Source organism: Chrysochloris asiatica, unplaced genomic scaffold (genome assembly GCF_000296735.1).
Source record: "Chrysochloris asiatica unplaced genomic scaffold, ChrAsi1.0 scaffold00006, whole genome shotgun sequence".
NCBI classification, from domain to species: Eukaryota; Metazoa; Chordata; class Mammalia; order Afrosoricida; family Chrysochloridae; genus Chrysochloris; species Chrysochloris asiatica.
In genome coordinates, this window is record NW_006408524.1 from 14,005,710 (window position 1) to 14,029,400 (window position 23,691).

A 23,691-nucleotide genomic window follows, 5' to 3' on the forward strand; every position below is an offset into this window, starting at 1 on the left:
ACACACACACACATATATATATGCACACACACACACACACATATATATGTACACGTATACACATATATATGGAGTCCTGCGCTGTACTGCAAAGTTTATTTGAACTGCAAAATCAGTTTGGACCACAAGGTCAGCAATTCAAGTGCATCAACTGCTCCTTGGAAACCCTATACAGGGTTGCAATGGGTCGGACCCAACTTGATGGCACTTAACAACTATATATATATATATATACACACACACACACACACACATATATATATATACGTATATGTGTGTGTGTGTGTTGTGTGTGCCTGCAAATCAGTTCCGACTGATAGCTGATAGCAACCCTGTACAGGGTTTCCAACTACCAACTTTGCAGTTAGTAATCCAGTACTTATCCTACAGCACTATATATATATTATATATATGTGTGTGTGTGTGTGTGTGTGTGTGTATGCACATATATGTATAGATAGTTGTTGTTGCTGCTTTTGTTAAGTGTCTTAGAGTCAAGTCTGACTCATAGCAACCCTTTATAGGGTTTCTGAGGAGTGACTGGTGGGTTTGAACCACCAACCTTATGTTTAGCAGTCCAGTACTTAGCCTACAGTACAACACTGGGATTCCTTTTATATATGGGGGTGGTAGTGTGTCATGGAGTCGGTTCCAACTCATAGCAGCCCTGTACAGGGTTTCCAAGGCTGTAAATCTTTATGGGAGCAGAAAGCCTCATCTTTCTACCATGGGACGACTGGTAGTTTCAAACTCCTGACCTTGCAGTTCGCAGCCCGATTCATAGCCACTGTGCTACCAGAGCTCCTTTGTTACTATTTTAAATACATATATGTATGTTGTTGTTGTTGTTGTTATGTGCCATGGAGTCGGTTCCGACTCATAGCGACCCTGTACAGGGTTTCCAAGGCTGTAAATCTTTAAGGGAGCAGGAAGCCTCATCTTTCTCTTGAGGAACAGCTGGTAGTTTCTAACTGCTGATGTTGCTGTTTGCAGCCCGATTCATAACCACTACACTACCAGAGCTCCTATATATATATACTATTAAACACCAGATCTTTCTATCAGATCCAAAACAGGCCCATCTTTCTTGAAAGTCAAAAATAAACCCCAAGTCAATTTAAAAACAAACCAAAACAAGATAGATCGTCAGATAGAGAGACAGATAGAATTGTTGATTAGTGCCATCGAGGCAGTTCCAACTCATAGGGAATACATATATATATAAGGAGTCCTGGTGTGGTAATGTAGAATAAGCACTGGACTACTTACACACACATACATATATTCACATATATACATATATGTTGTTGAGTGCTGTCGAGTTGATTCCACTCATAGCGACTCTATATATGGTTTCTGATGACAGTTGGTGGGTTTGAACTACTAACCTTGCCTTCATCAGTCCAGTGCTTATCCTACAGCACCACACCAGGATATATATATTGTTGTTGTTGTTGTTATGTGCTGTGGAGTCCGTTCCAACTCATAGTGACACTGAATGAAAATGTCTAAGGCTATAAATCTTTACAGGAGCAGAAAGCCTTATCTTTCTCCCATGGAACAGCTGGTAGTTTCAAACTGCTGACCTTGAGGTTGGCAGCTCGACTTATAACCACTATGTTACCAGAGTTCCATATATATATGGGCTTCAAAAAGTTTATGGGAAAATTCCATTATCTTTCAATTCCATTTTCCCACAAGCTTTTTGAAGCCCCCTCATGTGTATATATGTGTGTGCGTACCTGTTGAATGAATGAATAAATAATAAAATGAGGAACCCCTTAGAAAATAAATACTATTAAACACCCCAGAAATCTTGATATCAGATCCAAACAGGCCCAGCTTTCTTGAAAACCAAAAGTCACACCTTTCCCTTTGGGGAAATACACCCCAAGTCATTCCCACACAAGGACCTCCCTTCATCCACGTTGTTGTCTATCATTAACCTCAGCAGTTCTATCACCACCCACCTTTCTCTCTGGAAATGGCCCAGCGCTCCTAGTCAGGAAACCGGAACTCCATCTTGGAGCTGGTCCCAAGGTCATGGACTCACCACTTGAAGGGCGGGTGGAGGGGCTCTGACACCCTCTGGGTCTACTCCACCTCTGGCCCCAAGCCCTGACCTTCAGGAAAACAATAGCAGGAAGAGTCCAGGAGCCTCGGAGGTCTGACACTGTGCCAGGGGTGGAACCCTACCTTTCCCAAGCCACTGATACCTGGCCAGCTTATGACTCCAGACAGTGAGGGGACTGTGGGTGGTACCCGGATCTGGGGACACTTTGGGGAAAGACATTCTCCTCCCCACTTGGAAGTCAAACAGAACTGCCTGGCTTCAAATCTTGACTCTCACATTTATATTTCTGAAGGCCACACGGATACCACTTAATTTCTCTGAGCCTCAGTGTCTACAGCTGTCAAAATAGATCCCGCAGTTTCTTCTTTAAGAACATTGCTGGGCATTTTGTTCTCAGATATTATGTCTGGCATCATCCACCCACCCTGACTTCCTTCAATCCCTCAGAATGAGCCTGTTATTCATAAGGGGGAAATCCAACCAATCATGCTCGGTGACTTACCCCAACAATTTGAGTTTACCATTGTTTTGATTCTGAACCATTCAAAGTGACTCACATTTACTTTTATCTTTTATGGCCAAGCTGATTCCTAAATTTGGCTTATGATATACACATCAAGCATTCAATACATATTTTTCAATGAATGAAAATGTTTATTTGCCTATGTCTGTAATGATGAGCTACGTTTATATTGAGCCTACTCTTCAAGTCTAATATACTAAATTCTCTTTATTCAAAATCAGTGTATATTGCCAGACCCCAATCCATTTTGTGCTTTGAAAGTGCAGACAAGTGACAAGAAAAGAAATCTACATCATTGTAAGGTTAAAGATTTTGACATTCAAGTTTCCTTCTGATATAGGTCCTGGGAAAAATGAGCAACTGAAATTTTAAATCTCATTTCTTTGAGAGATTATCTGTCAGTTCCCCCATGGTTTATACTTTCAGTAAGCAAAGAACTTTTTAATAGAACAATTCGTCAGGGGAGAGAGGGAACAGGCATAAAACAACTTCATTCCATATGTAGGCTGTCACCAAATTTTACAAGGAAATTCAGCAGAAGCATTCCTCCTTGCTTCATAAACACCAAACAAGGAAACATATTACCTAAAACTGAGATTTGGCAAAGGAATGTGAGGAAATCTATCAGTTCTCTGCTATTGGGCTGGTTCCAAGTGATTGTGTGGTTGGTGGCCTAGCTGTGTAAATCCTACCTCAGGCTGCACCGCAATCAGTTTCTTAGAGCTCATTCATGCTCCTCCACCAAGGCAGCAGCATCTCAGAGCAAGAGCAGGCTCTGTCTCCCACACCATCCAGGCACTTTCCAGTCGAAGAAAACATGCCTACTGCAGCAAACTCAAAGAAAGGAAAGCTAAGAGGCAGCTATTCCCTTTGTAAAATGGCCCAAAGGTTTCTTTAGAATGGGATTTCATTTAAGAAAATATGCCTGGCACACATTTTGGCAATGCCCTTGATTAGGCAAAACATGGGACGCCTGAACAAGAGGCAGAATAAGGTGGTGTGCTTACCAAATATAGAAAGGTGCAAGAGTAAGGATCCAAAGTCAGAAGGTGGGCCCTACTCCCAGCTGAGTCACTAACAAGCCATGTGAGAGAACAAGTCATTTAACGTCTTTGGCATTCATTTCCTCACCTGTAGATGGAGATTCATTAATAAAAGTAGGCATTATCTAGTCCCCAGAGTTACTAGGACAATCAAATGGATGTGAAAGCTGCTGGAAGATATAAAGGCACATCCCAAAGTCAGAGTACCCTAGTAGCACACGTGTACATATATGTGCAAAGAAGACCTGCATCCACTCTTGCTCAAACTGAATGTATTTCCTCTTACTAATAAAGAGAATTGCTATGCAAAAGATGTTTTTGAGTCAGCATGCACATACAGCTTTCGGAGAATAGTTAATGCTGCCTTTAAGGATTTGAGATGCATTCCATCACAGCCTGCTCTCTTTGGGTGCCCTAGGACAGCAACACAAACACCCACCTGTGTGCATGCCTCCCTCCACAAGCTCTGCAGGGGATTAAGCCCTAAGCCTATTATTTTATGTTTACCAGACTCTAACAATATGCTAGGAGTGTCCAGAACACTAAATACATTGTGAACAGGTAATAGGAACCACCAACCCACAGGACAACAGGTGTCACCCAGGTGTGAGAAATGTGGCAGGGGCTACAGGTCACCTTCCCAGGTACTTAGAGGCACTCCCTTCTACACCCTTTAAAGTCTGGGTAAGTGCTTCCAACACCTTGTCTGAAGATAGCGGTTGGGTGTCTTCTACCAATCATCATCCCTCTAGGGAATTCAAAGGGGTAAAAATGGGACAAACCCTAATAATTCCAAGTGGGATACAGTCCTGAAGGGTCCTCCTTGGTGACCCAACTGCCCAATCCACAGGCTGCAGACAGGAGAAACTCTCGGCAGGTTATCTTTTATGTACTCTCCCACTCTCTACCTTTCACATTCATACATCCTAGAAGATGAACAAGACCCTCAAATCCTGACCAGAAAAAACATCATGGGGTTGCATGAGTATAGTGATAATTAGAACAGTGAAAGGGGAAAAAAAAAGATACCTGGAAAATCGCTATGAATTCACTGGCCTTGTCAGAAAAGCCAAAACAGAGAAAAGAGGTTTCATAGAGAAAGTCCAATGGACAAGTATACATCAGAAACACCCAGAAGAAAATAGTTGCAATCAAGTCATTCCCAACTCATGGCTCCAGATGGATCAGAGTAGAACTGTGCTCCATAGGATTTCCAATGGTTGATTTTTCTCAGAAGAAGATAGCCAGGTCTTTCTTCCAAGGCACCTTTTACTGGATTTACTGAACCTCCAACCTTTCAGTAGGCAGTCTGTACCACCCAGCAACCCCAAATCACCTGGAAGACATGTTAATACAGAAACTCAGAGTTTCTGATCAGCAGCTGCTGGTGCAGGCAGGGACCACACTCCACTGGGGCAACTTCAGGTCCGGATTCCATCATGCCTTTATGCTACTCCACCTCTATCCCGAAATCAAGTCTTAAAACTCCCAAAAGGAATTAAACAGAATTTCCTTCCGCTCCCCTTGTTCCATTCATACTCCCAAACTGCCATGGATGGAAAAGAACCATTACCAAGCTGTTCCTGAGTCTAGCTCCACTGGCATACAAGATGATTTTGCAGGAGGGAGTTAGGATGCAAAACAGAGGACACAGTTACGCAAGAAGAGTGTTCAAATGCTCCTCTGGCCCAGTGTATGTCCCCTTTCTCTCAGCGACAAGAACATGCCATGGAAACGTTCTGACCTGCTTTTCTCCTAGCTAATTTATCATGGGGTCTTGTCACAAAGCACAGTGATTCCCCACCATGTTACCAAACTGCCACCCTACCAGCCTCCCCAACAACACAGGGCTAAGCAAAACACCAAGTAACGAACGACAGCGTAGTGTCCCTCTGGTGAGGGTCAGGGCAAAATCAAGACCAGGATCCAAGAATTCCTGGACTGGAGGGGACCGTTAAAATAGTTCTTTCCTTCCAAAAGCTGATTACATTAAAGTTTACAGTATACTATCTGACCCACAGCAGAGTTACTGCTACAATGATATTGTTCTGTTCTACAGGGGGTTAGCGGAAGTTCCTACGGAGAACTGTGTGTGAATAACGACCACACTGTGATGACAGCCCATCCTGTGATTCTCTGCTCCTTGGATTCAAATAGGGAAAGCTAGCAATGCACACACACACACACACACACACACACACGTCAGCTTGGCCTTTCCTGGCAGTGGGACAGGAGCGGTCACACAGATTTTGGGTAGCAATTGTGGGACTTAAAATCAATCTCAGGTGAAAGAAGGAAAAAGGCTGAAGAGTGATTCGTTCATAGTATTTTGGTAAATATAAACAGTGCATGTGTCAGCAAATACCTGGTCTTCAAGACGGTTTCGTGAACACAGATATGCATATCTGATGGAGCAAATACGTTTTCCCTTCCATATACAAACTCTAAGAGTTCCCCAGACTCAGAGTGTCCAGTGAGGTATTGTAAGTCAAATAACATTCAACAAAGCAGAAACACTGACACAGAAAAACCAATTGCCATTGAGCCGACTTCAACTCATGGTGACCCCATGGGTGTCAGAGTAGAACTGTGCTCCACAGGGTTTTTAATGGTTATTTTTTCAGAAGATCACCAGGTCTTTCTTCCGAGGCATCTCATGGTGGACTTGAACCTCCAACCTTTCAGTTAACAGCCCAGCGCATTAACAATTTGCACCAAAATGATGAATTCATCTCAGATATATTCCATTCAAGTCATGGGTCATAAGCCCAGACAGCTATATTCTGAAAGCTCTGCAACAGAAGGCGACCCCCAGTCTCAGGTGACATTATTGTCAGGAACCTCAAGAACACTGATGAAATATTCTTGCCCACCCCTCTATCCCCAAAATTCCACTCAAATACATCCCTAGATAAAATCAAGCAGTGCCAGGGCTGCCTTCACACTCAAAACCTTGGTGACCCTTGTGCTTACCTGTTTTCCAGGAGTGTCATGCATACCACCTCTCGTACCCCTGGGTTGTTGGCCTTCTCCACGGAGCAGCCTTGCAAGTTCCAGGTGGCGAGTCTCAGCACAGGCCGCCCATCCCTTGTACCTCCAAAGACTTCCACTGAGGGCCGAGTGGAGATGATCTGGGTGGGGCCCCCTGGCGGCAGGTCAAGGTCTTCACTCTGTAGGCTCAGTGAGGTGGGGCTGGGGTGGGGCTTGGCTGTAAAGGTCAGGCCCCCATTGGTGTGGGTGGAGGGGGGCCTGGACCTCTCGGCAAACACCTGGTGCCGAATCTTGTCCAGGAAGGAGGCATTGATACCGTTCATCCTCACTAGGTCCTCCACGCTGCGAAAGGGCCCGTGATCCCGGCGGTAGTCCACGATGCTGAGGGCCATCTTCTCAGTGAGGCCTCGCACACTCATAAGCTGAGCTGGGGTGGCTGTGTTGATATTGACACGTGGGGTGAGGGGCACCGTGGTGGCTAGGTGGTAAGGTTGCTGCTCAGTTACCAGGTCCCGCCGCAGGGAGCTGGGAGAATGCTGGGCAGAGCTGCCCTTGCTGCTCACACAGATCTCAAACTTGACCTGCTCGAGCTTGGTGGCACCCACACCGCTGACCAGGGCTAAGTCCTCTACCTTCTTGAAGCCTCCGATATACTCTCGGTACTCCACAATGCTGCGGGCCACAACACGTGTCACGCCTGGCAAGGTCATCAGCTCCTCCTCGGTGGCTGTGTTGATGTTGAGCCGCTCCTGGTTCACCAGGATGTTGCTGAAGTTGCAGGCTGCACTGAACTTGCGGTTATGAGACAGGTCTGAGGGGTCCCTGGGGATGGAGCGGTGGCAGCCCAGGGTGCTCCCCATGGCAGGCCAGGAGCAGGGGCCAAGGAAGGCCTCACCTCCACAGAACTTTCTGGCCAGGGAGCTCACTTAAAAGAAGAATGGAAGATTCAGGATTCAGAGGCTAAAGCAGCTACCAACGTCAAAGACCAAATCTTTCATGCCCAATGTCAAAAAGTACCTTTGACTTGGCAACCTGCAATCAATAAGCACACAGATCGACTCAATTAGTTAATCAATTTGCATTAGCACTCTCTATCTAGAGCTGGGGACTCCGTAGGATGAGCACCCAATCGAAAGGTCAGTTTGAACTGCAAGGTCAGCAGTTCAAACTCACCAGCCGACTCGTAGGTACTTAACAAAAACAATCTAGAGGGGGAGTTCTCAACCAGGATTCCCGAGCTGGTGGCTGTCCCTGAACACCTGAAAATGCACACACAGAGGCTGGCCATGTGAATTCTCAGGAGAGGTCCTGGTTTCATCGCACTGGAGTCCAAAAAGGTTAAGAAGCCATTCTGTTGGAAAGAGACCTATCATTCAATAGCCCAACGTCTCTACGATCCCCCTATCTACTCTGGCAGGGATCGTGCCATCTCGCCCCTACACTGGTCCCAACCCGGTCTCAGTTAAAAGGAGGGCGCACCCCCACCTCCGCGCCAGAGACTCAATGCCACCTGCAATTTGTGAGCTCCGTCCTCCCTGATGTGCGCGCTAAGAAAGGGTTTATCGACCCTAGACCGACCGACCGATCGTCCTCCGGCACCCGCACCCACCTCTCAGCCGCGCTTCCTGGGCGTCAGTCCCTCGTCCACCTGCGGCGCCGCCGAAGCCCGAGCCCAGCCCGGGACAGTCCGGGTCCCTGCCTTCAGCTCTGACACCACCCGGGTGGAGGTCAGTGGCCGGGAGCCTCGCTCCCACGAGAGAAACTCTCAGCTTCGTTCTCCTAGAGCCCGCAGGAGCTGCCCGGCTGCCCGGAGGCGGCGACAACAGAGGCAAAATCCCGACGCCTCGGCTGTACCAAGACTCGCGGCGTCGCTGCAGTTGCGTTTATCCAGGCAAAAAGTCCTGCGCGCAACTCAGATGCCGGCTCCGGCAGAGCCCTGTCCAGTCACCAGCAGCAGCGCCACCGCTCCCGCTCGCAGTCGGTGTCAAACCGAAGTCCTGGCGGTGCCACCCGCGCCTCCGCCGGCGCCGCGGCCACACCTCCTCCCGCCCCGCAACCCCTCCCCCGGGCTCCTGGGGGCACGTGGGGGCGGGGAGAGCGGAACCCCAGGGAGCGGAGGCGGGGCGGGTCCAGAGTGTGAGAGGCGGGGCATGAATCGCAAGGGGCGGGGCGGGGGACGGGCTGTGCAGATTGGAACCCGGGAGCGCGGGGCCGGGCCAGGGAGCACGGGGGCGAGGAGAGGACTGGGACAGCGAGAGACGGGGTTGTGGGGTGCGGGTGCGGGTGCGGGGCCGAGAGCTTAGAGGTGGAGAGCGGAATCCCAGAGCGCTGGGGTGAGGCCTGAGCGAACTAGACATCGGGTTATATGGAGATTGGGCTCCAGCGCTTGGCAGTCGGGGCAGGCCCTGGACCTGGGGCTGGAGCATCGGGAACTGGGCCAGAGAGTACTGGGGCAAAGGCGGGACGGGGGCGAGAATGTAGAGGCGGAGCTAGGGACCGTAGAAGCAGGCCGACGGCGCGGGGACAGACGCAGGTATTGAGAAGCTGGTCCTCAGGTCTCCCTTTCGAGCCCGCATTGCGGCCGGCGACCCTGCGCGCCCACCCAGCGAAGGTTGCACTGGATAGAGGCTGTTCAGCATCTTCCAGGGTGAGAGCTGCCGGGCTGCTTTTCGGCGGGCAGAGCCTTGCAGGAGAGAGAGGTGCATCGGAGGACGCGCGCGTCTAGCCTGTTTGGGGGCGCTCGAGGACGAGGGCCGAGTCTCTCCAGTGGGGAAGGCCCCCTGTGGGTCCGGACCTCCTCGCTCACTTCTGCAGTCTCAAGTTTGTTAGGGAAGGGAGCAAGCACAAACCAAAGTCAAACTGAGAACGTTCGAGAGGAGACTTGAACTTCATTGATTTCGACCTGGTTTCTTCCACTAGCGAGTTTCCTTTGTTGTGCACTCTGGAGAGATGTTCTCACACACCACCAGCAACTCGTGCTATTTATACATGGACCCACACATGCCATTTACAGTGTCGTTCATGTGTACATTTAGCAATATGAGTTTAGATGGATCTTGTATGCCATGCAGGTGGTTCAGACCTTTACGGGAGCAAAAAGCCTCATTGTTCTCTGAGGAGCTGCTGTTGGATTCGAACTGCTGATCAAGCAACCCAGCCCAGAACATCATTCCACTATGTGGATGTGCTTCCTTATTTAATCATTAAAAAGAAGGAAATGCTAGTTTGAAATGGAGTCTGCTTCTCAAAACTCTTCATTGTTTTTGGATCACGGTGCTATATGACAATGTAATTTAAGGTTACAGAGCCTGTTGCAATACAGTGGATATACTGAGGATTTGATTAAACAAGCCATGTGAGGTTACCTAACTTCAATCCTGATTTAGTATCCTCCTCTGAGGTTTCATCCTAAACTAATTTGACTGCTTCTGCTTTAAATTACAGGGACTAGGTCAGCAAAAAAGGCAACTCGGAGAAGGCAGAAAATACTGCCTTTCTGAGGCTTGTTCCCCCTCTATGTGCCAATGACCCTCTTGATTGCAAGTGACAGTCACCCAAGTCAACTTATCTTAAACAACAACTACAAAAGGAATTTCCTGATTCTCCTGTGAAAAAGTCAAGGAACAGATTTGTCTCTAGCCAGGCTACATCCAAGGGCTCAGATGATGTCAGCGGGACACAGCTGACTCCTTCATCTCTTGGCCTTGCTGGCTTTTGGCTTCGTTTTCAGGCAAGTTTTCCTTCTTTAGTAGCAATACTCATCTGTCTACCACTAGGCTATATCACACCACCCCTTTCTTCCTTTAAGGAGCCCTGGTGGTGTAGTGGCTTACATGTTGGGCTGCTAACCTCAAGATCAATGTTCGAATCCACCCTTTCTGCTCTTGAAAAGATTTACAACCTTGGAAACCTTACATCGGGTCACTATGAGTCACAATTGACTCGATGGCTGTGGATTCCCTCCTTTAGTCCTACTGTGGTAAAGGAAACACTTGATAAGTTTTTATGGCTATGGAAGGACAGTTCAAACCCACCAGCTGCTCCTCAGAAATCCTGTACAGAGTCATTATGAATCAGAACCGAGTTGACAGTGCCTAACAACAATATTGTTGTTAAGTGCCGTCGAGTCGATTCCCACCCATAGCAGCCCTGTATAGGGTTTCCAAGGAGCAGCTGGTGAGCTTGAACCACTGACTTTGCAGTCCAAATGACTTTGCAATCTGACGCATTAGCCCACAGCACCACACCAGAACTCCACAACATACCACCCAACAATTCCACCCCTAAGTATTTACCCCAAAGAAATGAAAGCATATATCCATCCAAGGAGCTTTACATGGAAAAGCCGACAACTAGAAACACCCCCAATCTATCAATGGATGAATATGCAAATTATGGTCTATCCATACAATGGAATGGAGACCTCTTCTGGTGTTATAGAAGGTCAATGGTTCAAACTCACCAGCAACTCCTCAGAAACCCTATACAGGGTTGCATTGAATCCGAGTGGCACTTCACAACAACAACATACAATGGAATACTGCTAAGCAGTAAAGACTGTGCAAATTAGGGTATATCCATACAAGCAATATTATAACAAGCAATAAAGATATAGTGGTGTGGCTCTGTGGGCTAATGCGCCAGACTGCAAAGCCATTTGAACTGCAAGGTCGGCGGTTGAAGCTCATCAGCTGCTCCTCAGAAACCCTATACAGGGTTGCTATAGATCAGAATCGACTAGACGGCACTTAACAACAACAACACTGATATATGCAGTATCATGGAGGAAGCTCAGTCATCACACAGAATGAAAGAAGCCATTTGAAAGAAGAGTACATTCCATTATTTAAACTGTAGAAAATACAGGCTATTTAGAGAGAAGATGGACTAGCAATTGCCTGGGAATGATGGTGGAAGGAGGAGCAGGAACTAGGAAATACTGGAACTAGGGACTAGATTAGAGGAGGCGCATCAGTGTGAAGAGAAGGAATTTCAAGGTAAGTTACCGAGTCAATTCCACCTCACAGTGACCCTAGAGGATTACTATGGTTTCCAAGACTGTAAATCTTTATGGGAGCAAACAGCCTCCTCATTCTCATCATTCAGTTGGTGGGTTTGAACTCCTGGCCTTGTAGTTAGAAATCCAATGATTAACCCACAAACCACCAGAGATCCTTGAAGGGAAGTAGAGTAGCCCAAATAGAAGTTGAGTCTGGAGTAGCTAACAGAAGAGAACTCCTTAGGGGAAATATGGCAACAGAGCTGAATCTCTCCAAGTCGATTAAGGGTAATGAGACGGGAACAACTCAAAGAAATATCAGAATCTGGAGTGACCCAGGGAAGTATCTGACTTTCAAGGATCCATAGCAAGATTGGGAAATTTGCTAAGGGACCTATTATACAGGAGATGGGGACTTGAGCCTATTTGACTCTTGAGGGATATTTAGGGCTCCACTGAACACCTAAGTTACATGAATGTGTCAAAGGACACATGGTTTCAAAATCCAGTGCTGCCCTTGTGTCCACTGCTCCTGACCACATAGCTGTAACCTAGGGCTTAGGTCAGGATAGACTCAGGTCATTGGCCTTTTGCTTCCTAATCAGCAAATTCAAAAATAAAAGATATTCATGGAGAGGGATGGCTTGTAGAAGGTAAGAAGGGAAAGCAGTTTTAAATTTTCGATATCTGCAGTCCATGATGCAGGCACTATAGATACCGTGATGAGCAAGATCCCTAATTCCTCTCTTCGCAGAGCTGTAGATGAGCAGGAATACAGACATTAAATCAGTAAGAGCTGTGCATTTAAAACATGGTGGGAGGGGGGTGAACAGAGGTTATTGCTGTGAATTAAAAATAATGTTGTCTAGGAGATATCAGTAGGAGTCCTGGTGTGGCACTGCGGGCTACTACACTGGATGCAAGGTCGGTTTGAACCGTAAGACCCGTGGTTCAAACTCACCAGCTGCTTCTCTGAGACCCTATACAGGGTCTCTATGGGTTGGAACCGACTCGGCATTCAACAACAAGGAGATATCACTGGGAAGTGAGGGTCAAGATAAGATTTGAAAGATGAATTATGCTCCAATCTCCAGTCCCCAGGCCTTCATTTCCCGTCAATACTGTTTGGCCAGGCTACTGACAGTTACCAGGCACCAACACTTGTACGTGGACCAACCTGTCCTAAATATCACTGTGACAAATAGTACAGGAAGCAACATCTTCTTTTGGTGTGACTTCAACAATAGACTTGTCTATCTCTACCGAAGTAAACTCTTCATGTTTCCAAACTGATGAAACATAGACATTGATAATATACATTGAAATTTCTAAACCAGACCCTGCCTCATTGGGTATCGTAGCAGAGGATGGCATAGAACAACCATGGAAGGACACCATGGTGAATCGCAAGGGACATTTCTTTAGACTCCATGCTTTATCATGGAAGTATAAAGACACTCAATCATGAATCCGACCATCAGGAGCATTTCAACAAGTTCTCTAAAAGCTTGTAGCGGTGTCACACTATTTGTCAAGAGGTCGATCTGCTGGTAGAAACTGAGTATCTACTTCTTCTGGTCAGATACTAGACATGAAATCATTTGTACATACAAACATGCATCTATTTTGGTTTTGCTAAATGGCTTCGCAATAAAGCCAATACCAGGTATAAGCAGTGCCTCAATCCACAATTTCCTGGAACCCAGAAGTGTTCGTGGTTCTTCCTTTAGTGGAGTTGGCCTCCTCCCAAGGATGTAGATTCAAAGGCAAGGATGAAACTTGAGCATTGCTAATCAGGGTTTCTTTGCATCAAATTCCTCTTCTAAAACTCAAATGTATCTGATATATTGCTTTATTTCATGGCTGATAATTGAAGGCCTTTGTAATTTCTCTTCTTCTTAAATGCCTTTCCTAGTTGGCATTTTATTTCTTAGGGTGCATCAGGCTGGAGATTATTGTGGCAAAGGGCCAACAAAATAAGATAGCTCTATTTACAGCACAGAAATGGAGAACATTTACCATCAGAGGCCACTGGGAATTATTATTACAGAAAATATTATTCATTAATCTTTAATGCTGATGCGATGACCATGATAACACTTAGGAAATCTAGCTCCCTTTTACTTCCAGTTAGTTTCAGACTTGCACTTGTTCAGATAATAGTTTATTTTTTCTTGTTTATTGAATTTGAAAGTTTGTAACATCTTCTTGGTTGGATGTATTACTTATGTTTTTGAGTATCTTATGGGGAAATTCCCTTTAACACAAAATAATCCAGAGTCAGGAGAGGGGATGAAGCAACTATTCCTAGTTTGTGACAAATCAGGGTTTTGTATTTGAACTTTGCACTTCTGAGAATTGGGTAGTAAGGTTCTTCAGCCAAACAGTAGGGAGCAATGACTTGGGGTGGGGAGGGAGGTCGTAAATGAGAGGGCCAGGACAAGGCACTGCTGGCTGGGACTTGGGGGAGGGAGGAAAGGCTCTCCTATAGAAAGTCCTGGACAGTCTGATTGGCTACTACAAGAACAAGCAATCAAGTGCCTTCAGGACAAACCCCCTCCTAAGACTGAAACTCAAAGGGAATACACAAGGAGGCATGTAAGCTTGCTGGCGACCATGTTGGTCTACTTTTGAGAGGAAGTGGGGGGAAAGCAGCAATGAAGAGGAGGGCTGAGTCTGACCAAATTACATAGACCCCCATCGACCTGAAGTACAGTAAGACCTGAGGACTCCTGAACCCATGGACAAGGACATGGCCTCGGAGGGCTAGAGCTGAGAGTGAAGTGTCCAGCTGATATGAAGTTAGGGGATATGACAAACTGTTGAATGATGAAGCATGCAGGGGATTGCAATCATTGCAATGAAACAAATACCATCGGATGAGTGTAAAACCGATGCTCCCCCATGTAACCTATGACTCAATTCACAATAAAAACTTTTTAAAACAACAACAACAAAAACCCTGGGGGATTAGAAGCAAATACTGTTGAATGATGATGCATGGAGGAGATTGTAATCATTGCAATGAAATGAAGTACAATAGGGTGAGTGCAAAACTGATATTCTTGTATGTAAACTATTACTCAATTCACAATAAAAGCTTTAAAACAAAACAAAACAGAAAGAAAGGCCTAGAGATCTGTTTCCAAAAATTCACCCATTGAAAACCCTACAGAGCGCACTTCTACTTTGATGCACGTGAGTTGGTATGAGTTAAAGTAGCTGCAACAACAACTGGCACAAAGCTCTCCCCTGTCCTGCCTTCTTCCCCTTTTGACTCCCTTGGAAGCATCAATAACATCCTGGTTCCCCAATTAACACCCTCCCCTATTCAACCTCATGATGCGCTATTCTGATTTTCCTCTTTTCATTCAACTTTGCCACATTTGTCCATTTTTAACCAAATTTCTCTTAAACATTGGAAAACTAGCATGCTAGGTAAAGTGGAGAGTCAACGAAAAAGAGGAAAACCCCCAATGAGATGGATTGGCACAGTGGCAGTAGCAATGGGCTCAAGCTTAACAATGATTTGAGGATGGTGCAGGACTGGGCAGTGTTTCATTCTGTTGTGCATACAGTCGCTATGAGTCGGAACCAATTGAACAGCACCTGATAACAACAACAACAACATGATGAGGCTAGTCCCTGGCCCCACAGCCTCACTTATAGAATACTTCCTGGAGAAATAACCTCAAAGACCTTAAAACCATGTCCCCCCAAGTGTGATTGGATGGTGGTGAGGAAGAGGAGGCACTGGATATAATATTAATTAAGGTGGAATCACTTAATAGGGAAACTCCATTTCTTTTAGTCACTCTGATAGTCTGAAGGAGAAACTCTCCACGAGGGCCATTGTGACCACACTACCTTCTAACCTGTGCTAATCACCTTCCAAACCATAGAGAAAGCATAGACCTCAAGCACAGAATCTGAGCAGGCCACAGTATCAAGGAAGAGGTGAATTATATTGTCTTCATTTCATTTGGTTGATTTTCACGGCAAATGAGACTGGTGTTCCACTTGCAGTCATACATACATGCCCAGGTGCTGACGGTGCTCAGATGTGGCAATGAGCCTTGAAGGTGTAAATGAATAAGTGCAGTGTCTTACAAGTGACGACTCTCAACCTTGGCAGCACATTAGAATCACTTGCATAACTCCCAGTGCCCAGGCCCTTCCCCAGACCAATTGCATCAGACTTCCCCGGAGTTAGGAGTGGGGTGGGGACTAGGATGTGTTCAAGCTCTTCAGGTTACTCCAGTGTGGCTGAGTATGGATGTTGATTCTGACCGTAAATGAGACCCAGCATTTTCTCTACATCAAAGCAACAGCTGAGAAATGACAATTTTAATGTCCACACTCATCCATAGTCCTAAAATCTCTGCCCAAAGAATGATAAAATTGTAGGTTGGGGAGGAGCCCTGGATGGTGCCAACAGCCCCCATGCTCACCGGCTGTCTTAGTTCTGTAGGGATGCTATAGCAGTAATTCCACAAGGGGATGGTTTTAACAGACAGATTTTTTTCTCTCACAGTTTAGAAGGTTCGAAGTGTAAATTGAAAGGACTGGCTCAAGGAGAAGATTTTCTCTCTCTGTAGGTTCTAGAGGAACGCCTTTGTCTCTTGGACTTCTGCTTCCTGGTTCCCTGGAGACTTCCATGTGGTTTGACATCAATCTTCCCCATCTCTGCTTGCTCACTAGCTTGTTTTCATCACTGATGCTGTGGGATAATGTATTGAACTGTAAGGTCAGTGGTGCAAATTCACCAGCCACTCCTCAGAAACCCTATACAGGGTCACTGTGAGTTGGACAATCTATCTCAAAAGAGAGTAACTCAAGATGCATCCTACATTAATCATGCCTCGTTAACATAGCAAAGACACGCCGTTCACAAAGGGGATTATGACTACAATCAGACAGGTTAAGATTTACAAAACGTAGTTTTTGGAAAACACAATTCAATCCATAACACCTGTGAACTGGTTCAAGTTCACCTAGAGGCACTTCAGAAAAAAAAGAAGTCTGTCATATTGCTTTATCTTCAAGTTTATGAAATCTTTTTATTTGTAATGTCTCGTCTGCCATTAACCTCATTTAGCATATATTTCACCCTAAGCAATATAGTTTTCATCTCTAGACGTTTGGTTTGGGTCTTATGGAATATCCTTTATGAGTTTGCTTTTCTTCTCATTATAGGTTAAAATTTTCTGCTTCTTGGAATGTCTGGAAGTTTTAGAATGCCAGACACTGTGATTCAGCACCTACCATGGTAAAATTCACAGTGTCTGGCGTTCTGAAATTTCCAGACATCCAAAGAAACAGAAAAATTTAACCTATAATGAGAAGAAAATCCAAGCAATCAAAATCAATCCAGAATTGATACACATGTTAGAATCGTAAGATAGAGACATAAAAATAGCAAAGGTTATCATTATAATCCATTTGTTCAAAAAGCTAGAGACATAGACAATGTTTTAAAAGACCCCAAATGTGAAAGCTGGATAACGAATAAGGAAGACCATAGAAGAATTGATGCATTTGAATTATGGTGTTGGAGAACTGCCAGAAGAACAAACAAATCTGTGTTGGAAAGAAATACAACCAGAATGCTCCTTAGAAGCAAGAATGACAAGAGTTCATTTCATATTCTTTAGACATGTTATCAGGAAGGACTAGTCCCTGGAGAAGTATATTTTGCTTGGTAGAGTAAGCGAAAAAGAGGTGTATCTTCAATGCGATGGGTTGACACAGTGGCTACAACAATGGACCAAACTTAGGAACCATTGTAAGGATGGCACAAAACCAGGTAGTGTTTTGTTTTATTATATGTGGTGTTGCTATGGGTTGGAACTGACTCAATGACACCTGACAACAGATGATGGAATTTTTGTATCCCTATAGGTGTGGCTATGGAATACAAATGAAATCTTTCAAAAAACTGATGCAGCACTGGAGGTACTCAGTCATCTATGCCAAGAAATTTGCAAGACAACTACTGGGCCAACTGACTGGAAGAGATCCATATTTGTGCCCATTCCAAAGAGAGGTGACCCAGTGGAATGTGAAAATTATCAGATAATATCATTAATATCCGATGCAAGCAAAAATTTGCCAAAGCTAATTCTAAAACAGCTGCAACCATACATTGATAGAGAACTTCCAGAGTTTCAAGCTGGATTCAAAAGAGGACATGGAACGAGGGATATCATTGCTGATGTCAGATGGATCTTGGCTGATGGTAGAGAATACCAGAAAGATGTTTACCTGTGCTTCATTGACTATGCATGGCTTCCAATTGTGTGGATCATGACAAGCTATGGACAGCATTGTGGAGAATGAGTATTCTGGAACACTTAATTGTGCTCATAAGGAACCTGTACACAGACCAAGAGGCAGGTGTTTGAACAGAACAAAAATGGTTTAAAATTAAGAAAGGTGTGCACCAGGATTGTATTCTTTTACCATGCTTATTCAATCTATACGTTGAGCAAATAATCCAAGAAACTGGATTATATGCAGAAAACCATGGCATCAGGATTGGAGAAAGACTCATTAACAACTTGCAATATGCATATGATACAACCTTGCTTGCTGAAAGTGAAGAGGACTTAAAATACTTACTGTGAAGATCAAAGACCGTAGACTATATGGACTGCTAGTCAACATAAAGAAAAGAGAAATCCTCACCGCTGGACCAATAAATAACATCCATATAAATGAAGAAAAGATTTAAGTGGTCAAAAACTTCATTTTGCTCAGATCAACCATCAGCACTCATGGAAGCACCAGTTAAGAAACCAAACGATGTATTGCATTATGTAAGTCTGCTGCACAAGACCTCTTTAAAATATTGAAGAGTAAAGATGTCAGTTTGAGGACTAAGGTGCGCCTGACCCAAGACATGATGTTTTCAATAACTTCATATACATGTGAAAGTTGGACAGTGAATAAGCAAGACCATAGAAGAATTGTTGCATTTCAGTTACGGTGTTTGAGGAGAATATTAAAAGTATCATGGGCTGCCAAAAGAATAAGCCAATCTGTATAGGAAGAAGTGCAGCCAGAATGCTTCCTGGAGGCCAAGATGGCCAGACTTCGTCTGTCATACTTCAGACATATTGTCAGGAGGGACCAGTCCCTGGAGTAGTATATCATGTTTGGTAAAATGAAGGATCGGAGAAAAACAGGAAGACCCCTAACAAGATGGATTGGCACAGTGGCAGCAGCGATGGGCTCAAATGTAGCAACAATTGTGAGGTTGGCACAGGACCGGGCAGTGTTCCATTCTGCTGTGCACAGGGTAGCTATGAGTCGGTATCAACTCGATGACACCTAACAACAGCATCGACCTGGATGCTAGGGACTGTAGGATCAGTGCTGGACTCCTAACCGCAGGATCAGTGGTTCAAACTCACCAGCCACACCTTGGAAACCCTGTACAGAGTCTCTATGAGTTGGAACCAACTCGATGGCACTTAACAGTAATACAAGTATTCTTGAATTCGGTCTAGAGGGCTGTTAAGTTACTTCAAAACAATTTAATCCTTTCAGGTTTGTTAGGCAAAAACAGAATAATGTTTAAACTAGGTCTTACTGAGGCAAGACCCTCCCGAGTACTCTTCCCAGTGGTTGTGAGTTATGAGGGGTTCTAGTCTCGCTGCTAGAAATAGGCACAATTCCAAGTCCTATCTGGGGTCTGGGACTTTTTCCTCTGTTTTGTTTTAAAACCACCACATACTTTCCTCACATATGAACTAATCAGTGCTCAGCTGAATACCTAAGAAAACCCTCTTTAGGTTTCTGGGGTTTTTAAATCTTTATTCAGCACTCTCTTTTTCAGTACTCTGTTCTGTGAACTCCAGCCACCTTAGTTTCCTTGAATTTTCAGCAATGTGTCTTTAATTTAGGGATCCACCAGGCTCTGGGTTCACTTTCTTTGTGCCACAACCTGCAAACTCTTTAAAGGTAGACAGCTGGGGCAATAATAGGGTTCACCTCACTTGTTTCCCTTCTCTGCAGGATCATTGCCTTTGACTGCTTTATATCCAATGTCTTGAAAACCATTGTTTAATATATTATTTTTGTCCTTTTTTTTTTAAGTAACGAGGCAAAGAGGACAAATCCAGTTCCTGTTACTCTACCTTGGCCAGAAGCAGAAGTCCAGCAAATGTACCTGGATAAATGAGATGTTCTCTTCTATGCAGGATACAAGTGCTCTGTTACCATGAGGGAATAAGACTGGTTATGGGAGATTGTTGTTGTTTTTATTCAGTACCATCAAGTCAATTCCGACCCATAGTAACCCTCTATAGGGTTTCCCAGGAGCAGGAGGTGTGATGGCAGATAGGAGGAAGGAACATAAATGAGTTAATTTTTCAGCATTTGCACTGTTCCAAGAAACAGACCTTGTCCAGTTGTCAGAGTTACTAGAAAGAGCCCCAGCTGGGCCCTGGACTTCTACGCAGGGACGAAGAGGAGATAAGAGAGCTTTTTGTTGCTAAGTGTTTCTCATAATAACCCTACACCATCCACACAACTGTTATATGTTTGAGCACTTTGTTATTGTCACTGTGTCAATTGTGTCTTTGAGGGTCTTTCTTTTTCTTTTTTTTTTTTTAACTGATCCTCCCCTTTACCAAGCATGATGCCCTTCTCCAGGGACTGGTTCCTTCTGATAACATGTCCAAAGTACAAGAGATAAAGTCCCTCCATTTTTGCTTCAAGGAGCATTCTGATTGTTCTGCTTCCAAGATAGATTTGTTTGTTCTTTTGGCACTCCCTGGTTCTGTCAATATTTTTCACCAACACAGTAATTCAAATGCATCGATTCTAATATTAGAGTTTTCCTTATTCATTGTACAATTTTTACATGAAGATGAGGTGATTGAAAATACCATGGTTTGGGGCAGGTGCACCTGGGTCCTCAAGCTGAAATCTTTGCTCTGGAACACTTAAAAGAGGTCTTGTGCAGCAGATTTGCCTAGCGCAGTACCTCGTTTGATCTTTTGACTACTGCTTCCATGAGAATTGATTGTGGATCCAAGCAAAATGAAGTCTTTGACAACTTCAATCTTTTCTCCATTTATCATGATGTTATTTGTTGGTACAGTGGTGAGGATTCTCATTCTGTTTACATTGAGGTGCAATCACCTCACAATACAATGAGTATTTCAAGTCCTCTTTGTTTTCAGCAAGCAAGGTTGTGTCATCTGCATATTTTAGGTTGTTAATGAGTGTTCCTCTAATCCTGATGCCATGTTTTTAGCATGGTAGAAATCCCTTGGGAGTTTCTTAGGACCCTTCACAAGATTCTTAATTTTCCTAAGGTCTCCCTGTCTATACCTTTGAGGATCCACACCACTGGATACAAGACCAACAAATTCGGAAGTTGCAAAGATTACATTTGAATTGGTGAGGCAACAGAGATTCTTGGGCACTGATCCTGAACCTAATCTATTAGGCTGAAAGACCTAATAAACTAAGACATAACCCAGGGACAAGATACCAAATTCATGTGAACATAAAAATTAGGAATAAAAATTCCTATCTCACTTCTTTGCCGCGTCTACTGTGAGAATGAAGACCATTCTCAGCAATCAGACTGTGGACATTCCGGAGATCTTTGACATCAGTCTGAAGGGTCGCACCGTCATTGTGAAGGGCCCCCAGGGAACCCTGCAGAGGGACTTCAACCACATCAATGTGGAGCTCAGCCTCCTGGGAAAGGAAAAGAAGAGGCTTCCCGTTGACAAATGGTGGGGAAACAGAAAGGAACTGGCTACGGGCCGCACCATCTATAGTTACGTGCAGAATATGATCAAGGGCGTTAGCCTGGGCTTCCATTACAAGATGAGGTCTGTGTATGCTCACTTCTCCATCAACGCTGTTAACCAAGAGAGCAGGTCTCTTGTTGAAATCCGAAACTTCTTGGTTGAAAAATACATTCGTAGGGTTCGGATGAGAGCAGGTGTTGCTTGTTCAGTATCTCAAGTCCAGAAAGATGAATTAATTCTTGAAGGAAATGACATTGAACTTGTATCAAATTCAGCTGATTTAATTCAGCAAGCCACAACAGTTAAAAACAATTGAAAAACGAACTGTCCAACAGGCTGATGAGTAAGATATAAAAGCTATCCAGCTATGGAGACAAGGCCTGAGTGATTCCTAAGGCCTATTGGTGGTAATTTTGATGTAATAAAATTTATCTAACAACAACAAAAAAAACGAAATTCCTACCTAACATTGCTGCTGAAAGGAACCTGGGTGATACAAGACCAGCTGCTAACCCACCCAGTGGCTACATGAAAGAAAACCTTGTGAAATGTTTACGAAAAGATTATAGTCAATAAAACCTTGTCATTGTTCAGTGCCATCAGTTCCGACTCACAGTGATCCGATACAGGGTTTCTGAGGAGCAGCTCTAATTCTAGTCTGTCACATGTGGGGCGCCATTAATCAGGACTGACTTGATGGACGCTAACAAGGATGTTGTTGAAAGTATGTAATGAGATGCTGTAGGTAAAAGTAGCAAGAATAACAAACATTCACCATTAATATTAGTATTGTTCCTATGCTCCTCACTCTTTTTTAGTCACAGATATTGAAAATTTTTCATGTTTTTCAGGTTTTCATAATGTGTCGGGTACGACAATAGATACGAGAGCATGTGTTCCTTTTTATACTCTAATACTCTGAGGAGTCTGTTGTTGTTGTTAAGTGCTGTCGAGTCGGGTCCAACCCATAACGACCCTGTACAGGGTTTCCGAGGGTGTAAATCTTTACAGGAGTAGAAAGCCTCATCTTTCTCCCGCGGAGCAGCTGGTAGTTTCGAACCGCTGACCTTAAGGTTCGCAGCCCGATTCGTAACCACTACGCTACCAGAGCTCCTTCTGAGGAGTCTAGTGAACTCAAATGTTTCTATGAGAGTGTCACCCACTCCTAGTTTTCGATGTGTGGAACTGCCATTGCTGCTACTGCCACCCCGAATGCCTCATTCCTAGAGCTCATTACATTCCTGTAAGGATGCTGTTGTTGTTAAGTGTCATTGAGTCGGTTCCAACTCATAGTCACCCTGTATAGAGTTTCTGAGGAGGGGCTGGTGGGTTTGAACCACAACCTTGTGGTTAACAGTCCAGCGCTTATTCTACAGTGCCACATCAGGACTCCCAAGATAGAGCAGGCTTTTTCAACCTTGCCTCTGTTGACTTTTGGAACCTGATTATTCTTTGTTGTGTGAAGCTGCCTCGTGCATTGTAGTATATTTAGCAGTGTCCTTGATCTCTACAAACTAGGTTCTGGTAGCATCATCCACTTCTCAATTGTGATCAGTTGAAATATCTCTAGACATGGCAACATAACCATCATCTTCTCAACATCAAACTCTCCATCAGTAGACAGCCACTGGGATAGGGAGTGGTGCCATCCCCACTTACTTATGAAAAAGCTGACTTTCAGAGTGGTGGAGGGCTTCCCTCAGAGTGACAGAAGCAAAGTACTGGAGGCAGGATGGAAACCAGTGTCCAACTAGCCCAAAGCCCCTTGTTATGGTGCCTCCAGAGTATACACTCCATTTGCAAACAATGCCTTGGATACCTTTGCCTTTCCTACCTTTTTGAAGGTGCCTGGATACACCTCTCTGAACAACAAGAAGTCTGTAAAGAGATTAAATAGTCAATGTTCACAGACCGGCCTCCAAACTTGCTTTCCTTTGACACAGGGGGCATCCCAGGTCCTCTGGCAGCCCTGATATTTCTGCATTTGAGTGTTTTTTTCTGCTCCTTGCTCCCCAGTCAGTTGTCTGGACATCAAATTGTGCCTCTCACTAATCACAGGGAGAAATAATGACCCGGCAGCTAAATGACAACTCGGGGACCTTCCCAGATAACAGCTGCCCACTCAGATGTCTTTACATGCAAAGAGTAACTGTGCCTTATCATTCCCTGAGATAAGGAGAACAACTTGCAGACTCTGGTTCAGTGGCCTTGGATACCTGTCAGGGAAGTGAAGTTCAGACAACCCTGAATGCGATACAGACAGGAAATGACCAAAGTAACCAAAATCA

The 23,691-nt window shown here is 44.7% G+C and overlaps 1 protein-coding gene and 1 pseudogene across 1 annotated transcript in view; one reads left to right on the forward strand and one right to left on the reverse strand.

Annotated features, from left to right (window-relative positions):
* Nucleotides 1-7,491, reverse strand: part of EEPD1 (endonuclease/exonuclease/phosphatase family domain containing 1) — a 175,397-nt gene extending 167,906 nt beyond the window's left edge. The window contains exon 1 of the mRNA XM_006832133.1: nt 6,614-7,491. Within this exon, the coding sequence (XP_006832196.1) occupies nt 6,614-7,491 (878 nt within the window). The remainder of the gene's footprint in view (nt 1-6,613) is intronic.
* Nucleotides 7,492-21,206: 13,715 nt separating this feature from the next.
* Nucleotides 21,207-21,719, forward strand: LOC102826800 (annotated as a pseudogene).
* The last annotated feature ends 1,972 nt before the right edge of the window (nt 21,720-23,691 follow it).